Source organism: Ixodes scapularis, unplaced genomic scaffold (genome assembly GCF_016920785.2).
Source record: "Ixodes scapularis isolate PalLabHiFi unplaced genomic scaffold, ASM1692078v2 PGA_scaffold7__128_contigs__length_106722199, whole genome shotgun sequence".
Classification (NCBI taxonomy): Eukaryota; Metazoa; Arthropoda; class Arachnida; order Ixodida; family Ixodidae; genus Ixodes; species Ixodes scapularis.
In genome coordinates this window covers 18,378,606-18,393,355 of record NW_024609882.1, presented here as the reverse complement: position 1 = coordinate 18,393,355, position 14,750 = coordinate 18,378,606, and the positions used below count along the sequence as shown (strand labels likewise).

Genomic DNA, 14,750 nt, shown 5'->3' with positions numbered 1-14,750 from the left:
GCCGGCTGACGTGTTCTTTTGAAAAAGGGAAGGGGAAAGAGAAAGTTTGAGTAGCTGCAGAAACTACCTCGAAAGCTCCTCTCCCGATATGAAGCTTCAGGCATAGTCTCGGTTACCTTCTCGCGCATCGCCTGCTCGAATCTATTCTTCACTTTCTTTCGCACAGCCACTGTTCCTAAAAGCCGTCGTGGATGTGCGTAATAGAGGGAAAAACAGATTCGAGCATCATCTGGACGCCGTCATCCTGCCAGACTTCAGTGTCGTGGGACCGACTCGTGTGTGTTTCTTCGCCCCGCTGAACTTAGTTTCTCGGGTGCGTTTTTGAACGTTTTTTTTTTTTTTTCAATGTTTTCTTGCTAACTGTTTGTTAGCACTGTTCAGTTGTTGGGTCTATTTTGTCATGGCGTAGCGGCCTAGGTGGTGATGTAGAGAGCGTGTTCGCACGCATTTGGTTGCGTCCCATTTAGGGAATGCCCGGAGGAGTTGGTTTATGTTCTTGCCATGTGCGGCTGAGTTTTCCCGTCTTTATTAAATTATTGATTTTTTTTTTTTGTTTTACCTTTACGTGCCGTCGACTTCTTTGTCTGACTCTCCACCAGGCGTGGACCTATCGCCTTGCCACCACTCGAAACTAAATACTTTATTTTTTTTAAACGCAATTTTCGTTAAGATCGCAGTTGGGCAATTTAATTCCTATTTATTTATTTTTATTTCCTACCCCTCTCCATGACACACTCTCTGTGTGTTTCGGACCGTTTCTGTGTCACCACTTTTGTGTATTACGGAAGTGAAAGGACATCCCCTGGTGACCTGTGCGATGTGCGGTGAACAAACCCCCAGTGTTTGGTTTCGGAAAGAATTGTATATAACATATCGACGGATGTGGTGACTTTCTTTGTCTTAGTAATATGACAGCTAAAAGCTAGTCGTGCTAGTTTACTGTGAAAGCTTTATAAATCGAAACAATAGAACGTCTGTGCCTTTTGGTTATTGAAAGTCTACTAGGCCTGCTGATTTGGTTAGATATGTATCTCGTGGTTCCCGCTCTTATCAAAACATACATAAATAATCAATACCACAAAATTCGTTTATAATTGATTACAAAATGCAGAAGAAAATTCAAGAAAACTTTTTCACAATTCATAGAGACGCATGGGTCGCAATGTCTGACTTAGGTCTCGCAAAACAAAGACGTTTTTTTTCCGATATTGAGGCCTAAATATAAAACATACAAACAAAATATACACTTTCTAGGGTTGATTTTCGTGTAGACAACTATCATATCTACATTTGAACAAAAAATAAAAAAAATAAAAAATGGGTTTTTTGAGAAAATCGATTTCAAAAATGGTACTTTGTGGTTTTTGCATAATATTAACGTTAACGTACCGCAAAGGATATTTTATACAGCCGAGTCATTTTATAATAAATATAAAGAGCGTGTTTTGGGCTCTCCGTGGACATAAAAAAAATCGGTGTAACCCAAGTAGATCGCCAGTAATTAATTGTCAAAGTTCGTCAACAATTGACCGAGGAGGCGTTTTTGACATTTTTACAGAAAAAAAGCAAAACGCCTAAAATTATTTCATGGTATTGGAGCCTTTTAAATGTGTCCACAGAGTGCTTTAAAAAATATAATATAATGTGGACTGAAAATCCACGGCGGGAGATCAAGCGAAACATCCGACCCACGGCGAGTGTGAAAAACACTGCTTTTCGCCGCGGCCTCTTTAAAAATTCATAAGTCGAGAACAAAAAATCCGACAAACTTGCGGTTTGTGGTGACTGCGGTTTTAGAAACGGCGCCATAACATATATTTTTTTCATCGAAATTAAAAATTCGACCCTTTTTGCCTGCACGATTTGAGATGAAACCACCCATATATATATGGTGGAAGAATACAAACCCCCTCCCCCTGTTGCGACCCCACTGGATGTAGTACATTAGTTTGAATTTTGAGAATTATCAAATCACTAACTTGCAAAAAGGCATCTGTTTTATGGAAGCTAGAGAGCGTGTAGTTGGTCTGGCCAACCAGCGTCTGATGTCCCCGCTGCTAAATTTGTAATTTAGCCAGTGGACTATATGGCAGCTGCGCAGTAATCATATACACAATCGCACGCCGGTGTATCATACTAATCCAGATCAAAAAAGGTGGACGTGGGATCGTTAACTTGTGTCTTTTAACAACCTTCGTATGCGCAAAATATACCTACACGCAAAAAAAAAAAAAAAAAAAAAAAAAAACATTGTAGTTTGTATTAGGTGTTACAAGGGTGTTACAAGAAGGGTGTAAGGTGATGGCAATCCTAGTAGTCTTCTAGGGATATTGTTTTACGAGCAACAAGTGCCACGTGCAGTTCGCTCGTGCACAGAAAAGGCCAGTACAGACGCAGTAAGTCAGGCATAAGAGAGGAATCACGACCCCGACCCCGACCGTGTTGCTCGATACTGCAGCAAATCGCGACCCCGTTGACTGTCTTATATATTCGACAATTCAGAGGCGCTTATTCGCAGACGACCGTCACCGCAATTAAAAATGTTACAAGTACGCATTGTTCTCGTCAATACTTCGCGTAAAGCATGACATATCTAAGTTCTAAGAATGTATCTCCTAGTAAAAGGAATTGGTACAGACTGTTATAATTCGACATAGTATCTAAAACAACCTCCGCTAAAGCTGTTTTAAAGTGCGACTTTACTGTATCACTTTTTCCCCCTTTCCCCTTTTCGCACCCTTTAACATACGAAGGCTGTTCCATGCAAAAGCACGCTATCCTACGATTAAAATGGGTGCATCGCTCAAAATAAGGCTGCTAAAAGTGTGTAGCCATGGGTGCATGTCTTCAGCACACGCGTTTTAAGAGAGTAAAATTTGTTTTGTGTGTAAAACTTCATTTTCAATTCAAACTCCAATTTTTTTTTTTTTCCAAAATGGAGAGGGGAAGAAGAGAAAAAAAGCAACTTTTTAGTTGCTTGACAAAGCCTCTGCCTCCCCAACAACATCACCAACAGCACATCAGAAAAATTGGCAAACGGATTTGCGTGATATTATTCGTGGTATATAGACCATTCCATCGCGGGAAAAAAAAGTCGAGTCACTGAGTTGTGGACGCATGCGCAGCATCTGCAGACAACAGCGCATGCTCACAAGGCGTTCCACAGCTCAGCAGACAAAGATGGCAGCGCGCAGAACGCGATTCTTGTCCAAGTCCTACCGCAGCTTACGCACGATCCGCCAACCAAGCAGTGCCAAAAGTGCCTCGTCACGGCGTTCCTCCTCTTTGTCCATTCACTTTCATCGATCGACTTAAGCCAATCACGCGCTGTGAATGAGTCGCGATCCTGCGCTTTTTCTCTTTATGAGTGATTGGTTTAGCCGGGAGTAGAGCAAAGCCCACGAAGACAACGAATGCCGAAGAAGTTGCTTGGGGGCGAAGTATGTACGCAGGTATGTAGGTCGTGGTCGGGTTTTATTTCGATTGCAAAATGAAGCTTTGTGTGTAGATGGTACTTCCTCACCGCGCGCGTGTCTAGCTTTCTCAACGTCATGTTTCGCCGTACGCTGACGGTGAAGCAAGAAGACAAGGGGCAAAGTGACATGAAGCAACAACGCGTAGGAAGCCATACCGCATGCGTGCTTACACAACTTCCTCCTCCCGGCGCTGCAGGCATTGGAAGCGGAATGCAAGAAAATTCCGATTATCTCCGCTCTTCCTTGACGTCATGGAATCCGACAGCGCGTCAATTGATTTTTAATTTGCCGGCAGTTGAAGCTTCAACTCTGCCAGCGGTTTCGACACGATCTAGATCTCACACGTATGCAGGTGTTGTACGACCTTCGCGTTATTGCTCGATCCTAACATGACCAGTGATACGGGCCCGGCGTAAGAGTTGATACCACGTCACAGTTTACATACTGTCTGTTGCAACCTAAGAACGAAGGGCGAGGGTAAGACGGGCCGGGGAAACGGAAGCAGACGGAAGCAGACGGAACGCTAAAGAGAGAAGGAGGTCTCCCCCTCTCTTCTTTAGCGTTCCGTCTGCTTCCTCCTCCCCAGCCCGTCTTACCCTCGCCCTTCGTTCTTAGGTTGCAACGGACTCAGCATAATATTCGATCTACTGCAGTATGTTAAACAAATAAGCAGAATTGACTGTCATTGGTTTTTGCTGCTGCTTTCACACCTGCATGATTTTGCATATTAGTTCAAGCTCAATTCCCTGTAGCACACAATTTCATGCCGCAACTCTTCTTTAATCACCGTCTTGTTTTTTTTTTTTTGTTTTATGCGAGTGATTTTGTTCTTGTGTAGAATAAAATATAACAAAGATTAAAAAAAATGTTACGTAAGAATTACTTTCAGAAAAGCACCGAAAGAATAAGACACCGGTGGTGGGACGAGGGAAAACGTACACTTTCTTTCATGAAAGAAAGAGTACGTCGGCCCTCGTCCCACCTCTGTCCTATTCTTTCGCTGTTCCTCAACTCAACCAACACGCTCGTCAGTCTACATAAGTCATATATACCTAGCTAGACTCCAAAGATTGGAGCCCTTTGCCCCTCCCCCTGGACGTAAGTGTCAAAAGTGCAAAGAAGAGGGGACCGTCCCCAAACTACACCACATCCTGTGGGAGTGCAAGCTCGCTCTGCCTAGTCAAAGAGAAGATTCCTGGAAGCCTCTCCAAAAAGATTTAATACACTGGAGCCTTATGGATTGGACGTACCCGGCTGGTGACTCCCAACAAAGAACTAACGTTCTTAGATAGCCCTTGGCTTACGTTGCCGGAGGTAAACTGGAACACACTCCATATGAGGATCTTCACCGCCACAACCATTATCTCATCGCCATAAAGAAACGAAGATGCCAGGTCTGGTGGCCATCGCATCGATAGAGTGAATATATACATATGTTCTAACCTCTGGTCATTTCTGTTTAATGATCATTCCCTCGAACTCAACCTCGATCAAGTTGTGCTGCTTTTGTGTACGGCCTGATTGCTGGCTGATCTGCACCGATAACTTTGTAAGGGAGCTCTCGTTCGATTTTGTGGCCTTTTGCCCTACCTTCCATCCGAATGCCCCCCCCCCCCCCCCCCCCTTTTTCCTCCCTCCCCAATCTGAGTTCACCCAAATACAGAATTTCTTCTCTATTTTTCTGCTCTGCCCCTTTCCGAAGCACACGCGCGCCGCTTAAAAAAACGACACCATGAACCCGGTAGGGGAATAGGGGGCAACATCCTCTTGCCTGGTTTTCAAACGAGAGAGAGAGAGAGAGAGAGAGTGAAGGAAATAATATACGAAGAGGCAAGTTTCGCAAATCCGGTTTTTGCCGATTTGGTCTCGCCGACAAGACACAGCAGATATCAAAGGTCAACTGGCCCCTTCGAAGGAATCCAAACAAATAGCCGTAAATATAAACAGGATCTGCGTCGTTTTGTTTTTGTTGATGTCCGAGGCTACATGTTGCACAATTTGACCCTGGAGTAGACTTACCAGAACTATGTTCCTTTCGCCAAGCTCTTAATGGAACGTCGATGACGTCAAAAGAAGCCTTGAGCCTTTGTCTACTGTCAGGTGGAAAAGTAGGGTGCTACTTCTCGGTTTCGGGCGCGTTTGGAAAGGTCCTTGTATGCATTTTTCTCTTTCAGTAGATCGGTTTCTGCCTTTCGCAGTCGCCATTCAGTGAATGATTGACAGCGACTACTATTTGGGATTATCATGTTTGTGGAACTTTATGCGTCTTCCAGAATGCATATCCTTTTCCCCCCGACAAGACACTGCGTCTGCTTCAAACGCGGAGCTAGCCACTGCAGCCAACTCAGTAAACGAAATCAGCAACGTTTAAATTTGCCCTCATGAATAATGGCGCCATCCTCGCAGCCGCTAAAAACGCCAGTCATAGGCGAAGGCGTGGAGTCTAGCGTATCATGTAGTCTTTCCTGGCGGGAGCTGCCGATCAACTGTACGCGGGCGTGGAAGCCGGTTTGCGCGTTCGCGTTGGAGGGGCGGCGGCCTGCGCACTCGACGCTTGCACGCGTACGCCATGTCTATTTACAATGGTCCGCCTTCGTCGATTTGTTGTCGTTTGGATCGTTCTACTAACCGGCTTCCTTATCGTGCTGTATCTCGTAAGAGTTGGACCGGATCGTCTTTTGGTGGACACGAGGAACTGGTGGGCGGGCGATCTTGTGGACTTCACTTACGCCAACAACGTGACGGGCTTCAGTCACTTCGTGGTGCCCAACGTGGTGCATTTCGTGCGACTGGGCAACGCGTCGCTGTCGTTCGTCAATGCAGTCTGCATCCGCGCTGCTTGGATTCACCAGCGACCCGAATCCCTCATGATCCACTGCGACGAGTGCGACGCCGCCAGGAAGGGCCCACACTGGCCGTTGGTCAGCGACATTCCGGGTCTGTCACTCAAACTGCTTCGGCGGCCCCGCTACATCTTCGGCAAGACTCTGAGCTCAGTCTACCACGCGTCGGACATTGCGCGACTCCGGGTACTTCGCCAGTACGGCGGCATCTTTCTGGACGGTGATTCGTATCTCGTCAAATCTCTAGACTCGTTTCGTCACTACGAGATGACACTGGGTTGGTATCCGGGGCAGTCATTGGGTACCCAAGTGCTCGTTGCCCACAGGAACGCGCGGTTCCTCAAGTTCTGGCAGGATTCGTACCGGTACTATCGACCGGATCGCTGGTACTGGAACGCTGGTCAGCTGCCGACCGAGATGATCCTGGTACCTAGACCTTACCTGGTACATCGCGTCCCTTTCGACTTTGGTGTCCACAATCTGGCGCATCTGCTCTACGCTGTGTGCACGGGTCAGTGGCGAGGCTATTACGCTATTCACCTCCTGTTCCGCCATCGGGAGTACCTGGTGCCGTCGGACAGGTTCGGCAAACTAGACGTGCATACTGTGGCACACTACAACCGGACTTTCGGTCAGATGGCGCGGTTGGTGCTCTTCGGTACCACCAAACTCGGTGCGTCCGAGCTGAAAGATGTGCGGTGGTTTCTCGACCACGAACCGAAGTACCCTCGCTGTACTTGAGAAAATCTGCTTCTTGTCTTTCGTTCATCAGATGAACCTTGCGCCCACAGTTGAAAATCGTCTAGTATCTACGAGCATCTGGCTGCGTCTGGTTGTTCGTTACGATATCGCGCTACGTGCCCTCGAAATCTGCCTTCTACGTGCGCCACTGTCAAATATAATTTGGCACGACGTTGTTATTGTGGATATTGGCATCATGGTTTCTCGTTGATGGAATATTGTTCAGCGGGAATCGCTCACGCTGAGAAATTATGAGATTTTCTTTAGTGGGCATAAATATCTAGTTATGTACTCTAAGGATACGTGCTTGGAACTTTGCAAGGTCCAGTCAACTCTCAAGGAAAAACTTCTGTGCTTTGGTCTTCTTGTTAGTAAGGACTGGGATTTTAAACCATATTCCCTATTTATACTTTTTTTTTTTTGTTAGGCGCTTTAGCCAGATGAATTAAGGACACTGGGAGTTAATTGCTACACCTAAGTTTTCGCAGAAGGCACTAAGCAAATATATATTTTTATGTGTGATCGACTCGGATGAAATAAATATAATTGTTTCAGTACAAAGCATACAACGTATATATTTTACTCATTTTAGGTTCTTCTATTTTTTAGACTCTGTCTTATATTTAGGTGGCACTACGACAATGAAAGTGCCATCAACGCCTTTTCATATTATGTAACCATTTATTGAAATCTTTCAATTTTCATTTCATTTTTTTTTTTTTTTAGATTATTTGTTATTCCTCTGGTTGCAACTATGTGGAAAAACAGAAACAACAGTAATTTACAGTAAAGCAGTTCACCACAAACACGGTTATTTGTTCCAACGATAAAAGCAACAACATACACGGAAATCTATTAAAAACGTATCGAGAATGCAATTAACCATATTGACCATACGATCGCATCAACATTGGCTCGCATGAAACTAGCACACGGAGGCGCACTTTCAGTTTCGTTTTTATTTGCATTCTTCCTTCTTTCCCCCTCCCTCTTTCTTAGCACGCACCGACGCAATATACACTAAAACCTGTGCTGCAAACGTGTATACCGGCATTCTGTATCTTTCAAAGCTCGTTTATCTCATCTGACGTTGCCTCTAAGCACACTTACGAGCTCTATGTGGACGTAGTCGAAACTGACCAATTTTGCAGTCCCATCTGGCAACCTCGGCAAAGAAAGTATCGGGCGATTTTTTGCTCGCCATCTGCTTGTCGTCGTTAAAGTGTATCCGTTGATCTGTGTATCGTCGGTCGAGCGTTACCGGCTGGACGCGCATTCCACCGACACAAACATACTTAATTGGCATACAAACGCAAAGTTCAGACGCTACAACTAACGACCATGTTCACGGTATGCGGCGGGTTCATGAACCTAGGCGCCGGCCTCGCTCGTCGCATGTGCCGGACCTACACTACGGCCAAGGTGGGTAACCAACTTTTCTCGGGTTTCTCCCCTGACGAAAAGTTCATCGTCATCGTCGATGTGAGCTTGTGTTTGATTTATTATGTAAATCGTTGGGCCTCAGCCGATTTTCCCCTTCCCCGGGGGCCCATTTTGTGGGGGAAAGTGGCGCTACCTGCGTCAGTATCACGTGTCGTGCGCAAGGAACGTGGATTGGTCCGTTCTCGAATGCGTGACGTTGACGTCATTAATCCGAGTGAAAGCGAAACCAGGAAAATAAAAATAAGCGTGTATATTTGAGGGCAGCCCGGGAATGGCGAAATGCTATTAGGTCGTCGCGTCTTCCTGTGATCGGTCGTGCTGCGCTGTGCTCGAAGTGATTGCCTCTACGTTTACCCCTCAACGCGTCCGTGCTTGTGAAAATATCATAACCGCTTTTTAGCCACAATGGTTGTCGAAAACTTCGGACCTACCACGCAGCCGTTCACGCAGCACAGGGTATGTGTACGATCGCGGGGTTGTGGAATTCCTTCTCGACTTTCTTGAGCAAGTAATTTAGTTGCGGCTTTGCTGAATTCAGCAAACTCCAGTGCATTCATATATATTTTTTTTTTTTTTTAAGTTAGTTAACTTAGCATCTAATTTCACACATGCGCTAACCATTACGTTAACCCCCTTTTCCAGAACATCGGCAGCTTTCCGGATTATGTCAAAGTGGTGGAAGTAGGAGCTCGAGATGGACTACAAAACGAGAAGGTCAGTCTGTGTGTTACTACTATACTCAGTTGGTCCCTTTTGCCCCTTTAATTGCTCGTTAGCTATGTTGATTGATGGAGTGACTGACAGGTTGTGTGCATGCGTCCCTTGCAGGAGATAGTTCCAACTCAAACCAAGATTGAACTCATCAATCGGCTCTCTGGCTCGGGACTCCCTGTTGTTGAGGCTACTAGCTTTGTTTCTCCGAAATGGGTTCCGCAGGTGAGCATTTCTTTTTTTCTAATGCTCACACCATTTCCTGTGACGCTTTGCTAGAGTCGAAGCCGGACTTGTTTTTTTGTTAATGCTATTCTAATTTCCTGTGATGTTTTGCTGAAATTGTAGCTGTGTTTGTTTTTTGTTGATTCTCATATCACCTGCTGTAAAAGTTCGCTAAATTCTTGAAAGAAAAAAAAAAAATTGTAATCTTTACATTTACAGTTTTTTGGTGCAGCCATAGAATAATGTAGTACGAAATTTCGGATAGTGCATTACTAACCACAAAGCAAAACTTGAACGAGGAATATGTACTTTTGACTGTTCTTTCTTTTATAAACCTGAGAAAACCAGCATTATTCCCGGCTTTGCTTGATAGACATTTAGTTCTGTCATGTGACATTTCAGACCTCTCTATGGGAGCACGCATCCTAAGAGTACAAAACCAAATCTCTATGTCCACAAAAAAAAAAAAAAAATTCAGCATGTGTTATTTTTTTTTAAACAATACTCTGTCAATGATTAAATTATCTATTTTGTGATAAAAATATAGGCCTTGTAGAAATAGCAGGGAACATAGAGGCAGGTTGGTGGACATCCGATATCTTGAAAGCTTGAAACCGAGGAACAAAAAAGAGATGTGTTACTTGCACACCAATGCCGTTTATAGGCTCATTTTTAAAGACAGCCCCAACAATGAACTGCAGTTGTTACTAGAGTTTTTTAACCTTCCCTTTTCTAGTTTACAAAAGTACCTACGTCATTACTTACAGGTGCCAATCACCATACCGACGTACAACGTATTTAGTGTGTCAAGGATGTGAGTTGCCCATCGTCCGATAAGGGAACGGCGTGACATCGCGCTAGGCTCGGTCGACACGGTTGGGGTTGGGAGATTGTCTGGCGTTAGTCTCGCTGCCTTATCTCCTCTGCCCTTGAGACTCTTGGTTTTCTATTTAGTTCAGTGCCGTCCAAGAAAGCAACTCATCGCTGAGGATCTTTGACTCAAACACTTCTAAGAGCAGCAAAAAGTTTATTGCTAGGCACAACCGAACATTGGATATGTGTAGCTTGTGTCATGTTGTCATACTCCTAACTCATTATGTCTTTTTGTGTTTTTCAGATGGCAGACCACACAGAAGTGTTGACAGGCATTCAAATGCAGAAAGGCGTCAGTTACCCTGTCCTGGTTCCAAACATGAAAGGTTTCAAAGATGCAGTAAGCTTCTTTACAATTTTTAAAACTATCTTTAATTAATGTTTTGCACTTTTTTTTTGTTTTTCTTCTTTTTTGTTTATTTTGTCTTTTATAATCATGGGTAATTTTTTTTTTATCAGTCAAACCTCTCTGTAGTGAAATAAATTTCCCCTACCCAACTCGTTATTAGTATGTCAGTAGTTTTACTAAGTATGAGTACCTATACTCGTTTCCACCTCAAGAATAGAAGGAAGTTTTGCGCATTGTTTATATGTCGCGCAGCAGCTATAAATGAATACATTAATATTCTTACTGCTCTGTGAGGTATCTTTGTAGTAAAAGTAATTTCTTGTTTCATTCCCGTATATTCTGATCCTCCCATTTATCCTTTTTTTTTCTTTCTTCCAGCTCGCAGCAGGAGCCAAAGAGATAGCAGTTTTTGGTGCCGCATCAGAAACATTCACTCAGTAAGCTCCTTTTTTTTTGTGATTGTGCAGTTGCCATTATTATCAGATTGTTTTATCCTTGAGAGATAATCTGCCATCACAGAATCTAATGAACATGCAACCTTTTCAGGAAAAACATCAACTGCAGCATTGAGGAGAGCATTAAGAAGTTCTCGGATGTGCTCGAAGCAGCCAGGGACAATGGGATCAAAGTTAGAGGGTGAGCTGCATTTTCATTTGAATGCCGGCAATCGTTTGCCGAGACACACCTGCGTAGTGTACTTAGGGTTTGGCATATGTGTACGGTGTGCGACACAGTTGTCAAAAACAAGCAATCGCCACTTTTTTTCTTTTTTCTTCCTCTTGGAATTTAAAGCTTGTCATCAAAATGACTGGTTTTGTTGAAAGTGTTCGTTCAGGACACGAACAGAGTGAAATTTGATGCCCGTCAGGGCTGTGTCAGAGTAAAACGCAAAAAGGTGCCGGTATCACACATTCATGCTAACCGTGTCACACAGCATACATGCCCCTGTTTTACTATCGGGGGTTCTTACTCAGCAGATCAGATAGGTAAATGCAGCAATGAAATCAGCTGTGTCCTTGGCCTGAAATCAGTGTGGCTGTAAAGGTAAATAAAGATGCCTGCAAAAAGCCCTTGCAGGGCTTTTTGCAGGCATCTTTACTTACCTTTACAGCCACACTGCTAGCTTAGTTATGGGACTGCAAACATCCATGCAGCTTAACTTATGGCCCTTATATGGATCCCTTTCCTCATAAGCAGGCCTTGAACTATGCTGCAGTTCTTGTTACTTACAAGCAAAATGTATAGTGTCCTCCATACTTGCTAGTGGTCATTACCTACTCAGTTACCTGTTATCCTTATGAACAGGCCTTCAGCTACGTTCACAGTTGCTCTAGTTAGTTATGAGCGCTACACTTGAGGTTTCCTCTGCTAAACTTTGAGGGTGTCCTTTCGGATGCGCAGGTACGTGTCCTGTGTGGTGGGCTGTCCCTACGAGGGCCCGGTGGCCCCTGAGGTGGTGGCCAAGGTGGCCGGCATGCTGTACAGGGCCGGATGCTACGAGATCTCCCTGGGGGACACCATCGGGGTCGGCACCCCTGGCACCATGAGGCCCATGCTGCAGGCGGTTCTGCAACAGGTGGGCTTTCCCTTTGTGGACACTCTCTGTCTCTTTCAGGCTGTGAAGGATTTGACTCCTGTTGCTCATGTTTCCGACCAAAGATTCTTTAAACTTGCTTTTTTTTTAAGTTGGGAATGTTTTATAATGAAAGTCAGTATGACCAAAAATGTATCATTCTGTTGTTTCATGCATGCTCCATGGAACATTATATGGTGGTCACTCGTTGCATGATGTCCCATGACACCATGAGTTGACATCATGTTTATAATGTCTTCTAAACCAATTTATACAATTCTATGCATTATATTACTTTGTAGGTGAAGGCTTGCCACCAATATTTTTTGCCTAACGATTTCTTTTTTTTACTTCTGAGTAGACAAAATGGAGTGTAGTTGTAAAGGAATACGAGCCTCAAAAATCATTGCTAATAGTTAGATTCTTCAGGATTCATCTACTAGCAGTGAGCTTTGTTGGACGCTGTTCGAAGTTTTGGCAAGCTTACCTACAGTTTTAAGACGAGGCATCTTAGAGCAGTTTGTGTGTTGGTCATGACTCTCTACTATAATATAATGAAGCCACTTGCACAAAAACATAAAACGAAAATATTATTCAATCTCTTTTTTTTGGTTTTGTTGTATTGATAGCCTTTACTGGGACAAAAGGCATTCATTGTTTAGGTTTGCCAAAGTAGCACGTGGTTCGGTTCGAGCGAGGCTCGTGTAAGTACGGAACCATTGTATTTTTTAGAAACAAGCCCTGCCTCTTGATTTCTAATTTCATCTTGGTGCGTCAGAAGCTTGAAAGCTCTATACAGTAATAAGCGCCGTCGTTGTGCCAGGGAAGTGCTCACAAAGCGTCGCTCTCGTCTCGTTCCAGGTTCCCGCCAGCGCACTAGCAGTTCACTGCCACGACACCTACGGCCAGGCGTTAGCCAACATTCTGACTGCCATGGCCATGGGCATAGCGACCGTGGACAGCTCGGTGGCCGGCCTCGGCGGGTGTCCGTACGCCAGGGGGGCCTCCGGAAACGTGGCCACCGAGGACGTGCTCTACATGCTCCATGGCATGGGGATACCCACTGTGAGTGCCCTCTCTGCCTGCCTCAAATGGTGTGGGACACTTTTACGGCAACGGCCGTTAGAGGTCGTCGTCAATATCGTCGCATGACACGGTGACATTGCGTCGTGTTACTGTGACATCACATGACGGTGTCACGTGACTATGGTGGTATAATCATGTGATGCATGTCTATCCAGGTAGTTTTATAGATTTAGATCGGCATGTTACTCTCCGAGCAGACATTGGTGATGGTCCCTCCACGTGAAGTGCAATACTATACATAAGGAGACATTGGGGTATGATAGGGTGTCGTCGCTGCAACATTAACGTGGATTCGCACGGGAATGCTAATTTTCCTCCAGACATTTCAGGATTTTTTTTCTATGTAGCACAGCTTTGCGCACATTGCGGTTATGCTTTGCTTAGAAACCCTGGTGGCTACTTTGGCCGCTGGTACTGTATATTATTCGTGGCCTTTGATGAAGTCTGGAGACATTGCTACACAATTTTAAGTTGGAGGTCAAAAACAAGCTCAACTTGAATCTCTAGCATGAGTATTGTTGCACTTTCATTGCTGTTCTAAAGGAACCAAATAATAAAGTATGCAAGTGGAAGCTTCCAGACTTTTTTCTGGGACGGTATACCGTGCCCGAGGTTGGTCGAGCGTTCTGGAAAGCTTCCCACAGCAGGGAAAAGATTGAACGCAGCTTTTAATTCTATCATATATGCGCAAGATATTCATTATTTAGTTGTTAATTTAGCCGCTGTGGGTACCCAATTTCACTTTGCTACTTCCAGGTGAAGGCATAAGTGTTTTCTCGTAGAACTCTCTCAAGAACTTTCGTTGACATGGTGTCATTTCTCTTCCTTTCTCAAAGGGCGTGGATCTGCAGAAGGTGATTGGTGCAGGAGAGTTCATCTGCAAGGCTCTGAACAGGCCGAACAACTCCAAAGTGGCCCGTGCCCTTAGTCGACTTTAACCAAGCCACCTGCCATTCCATCAGCATGCTCTCGCACCTACCTAGGGGAGGGATGATTCCGAGTGTTTTAATATTTATGACAAGCTTTCAGCTTATTTATTGATGGGATGAGGCGATTTAACTTATTGTACAACTGAGGACCGAGATGAAGGTTTTTTTGAAGATGTGCTTTGGGGGCAGGAGCCGGTATTGTGAATGTTTTCTGCCAACAAGCGGCGTTCGCAGCAATACGTTACGAAAGAATGTGCGAGCGTCTCCTTGGACGATAGTGTTTTTGTTTTGCTTATTTATTACGGCACAGAGAACATTGTGTGCCTGATGCGATGGCTCACTGGCATTCCACTTTGAGTCAGGCTGCCAATTTTACCGTCTATGCTTCGACAATCTGAGCTCTACCGAGTTCATTCCTTTGTACATACTGTATAGGATTTTATGTTTGAATAAATTAAAAGTAAAATGTTACGGTCTGTCTTTCTTGCAATTTATTTTATT

At 44.5% G+C, this 14,750-nt stretch overlaps 2 protein-coding genes across 2 annotated transcripts; both read left to right on the top strand.

The window, feature by feature from the left end:
* Positions 1–5,948: 5,948 nt before the first annotated feature.
* On the top strand, positions 5,949–7,618 carry LOC8043598. The gene has a single exon (XM_002400209.5). It carries the CDS (start codon positions 6,059–6,061, stop codon positions 7,058–7,060), a length of 1,002 nt encoding a protein of 333 aa, XP_002400253.3. The 5' UTR covers positions 5,949–6,058; the 3' UTR covers positions 7,061–7,618.
* A 589-nt stretch (positions 7,619–8,207) lies between these two features.
* Positions 8,208–14,720, top strand: LOC8043597 (hydroxymethylglutaryl-CoA lyase, mitochondrial). The gene is made up of 9 exons (XM_002400208.5): positions 8,208–8,482; positions 9,146–9,217; positions 9,332–9,439; positions 10,557–10,652; positions 11,040–11,098; positions 11,208–11,297; positions 12,063–12,237; positions 13,096–13,299; positions 14,157–14,720. Exons 1-9 carry the CDS (start codon positions 8,402–8,404, stop codon positions 14,256–14,258), a joined length of 987 nt encoding a protein of 328 aa, XP_002400252.4. The 5' UTR covers positions 8,208–8,401; the 3' UTR covers positions 14,259–14,720.
* Positions 14,721–14,750: the final 30 nt, after the last annotated feature.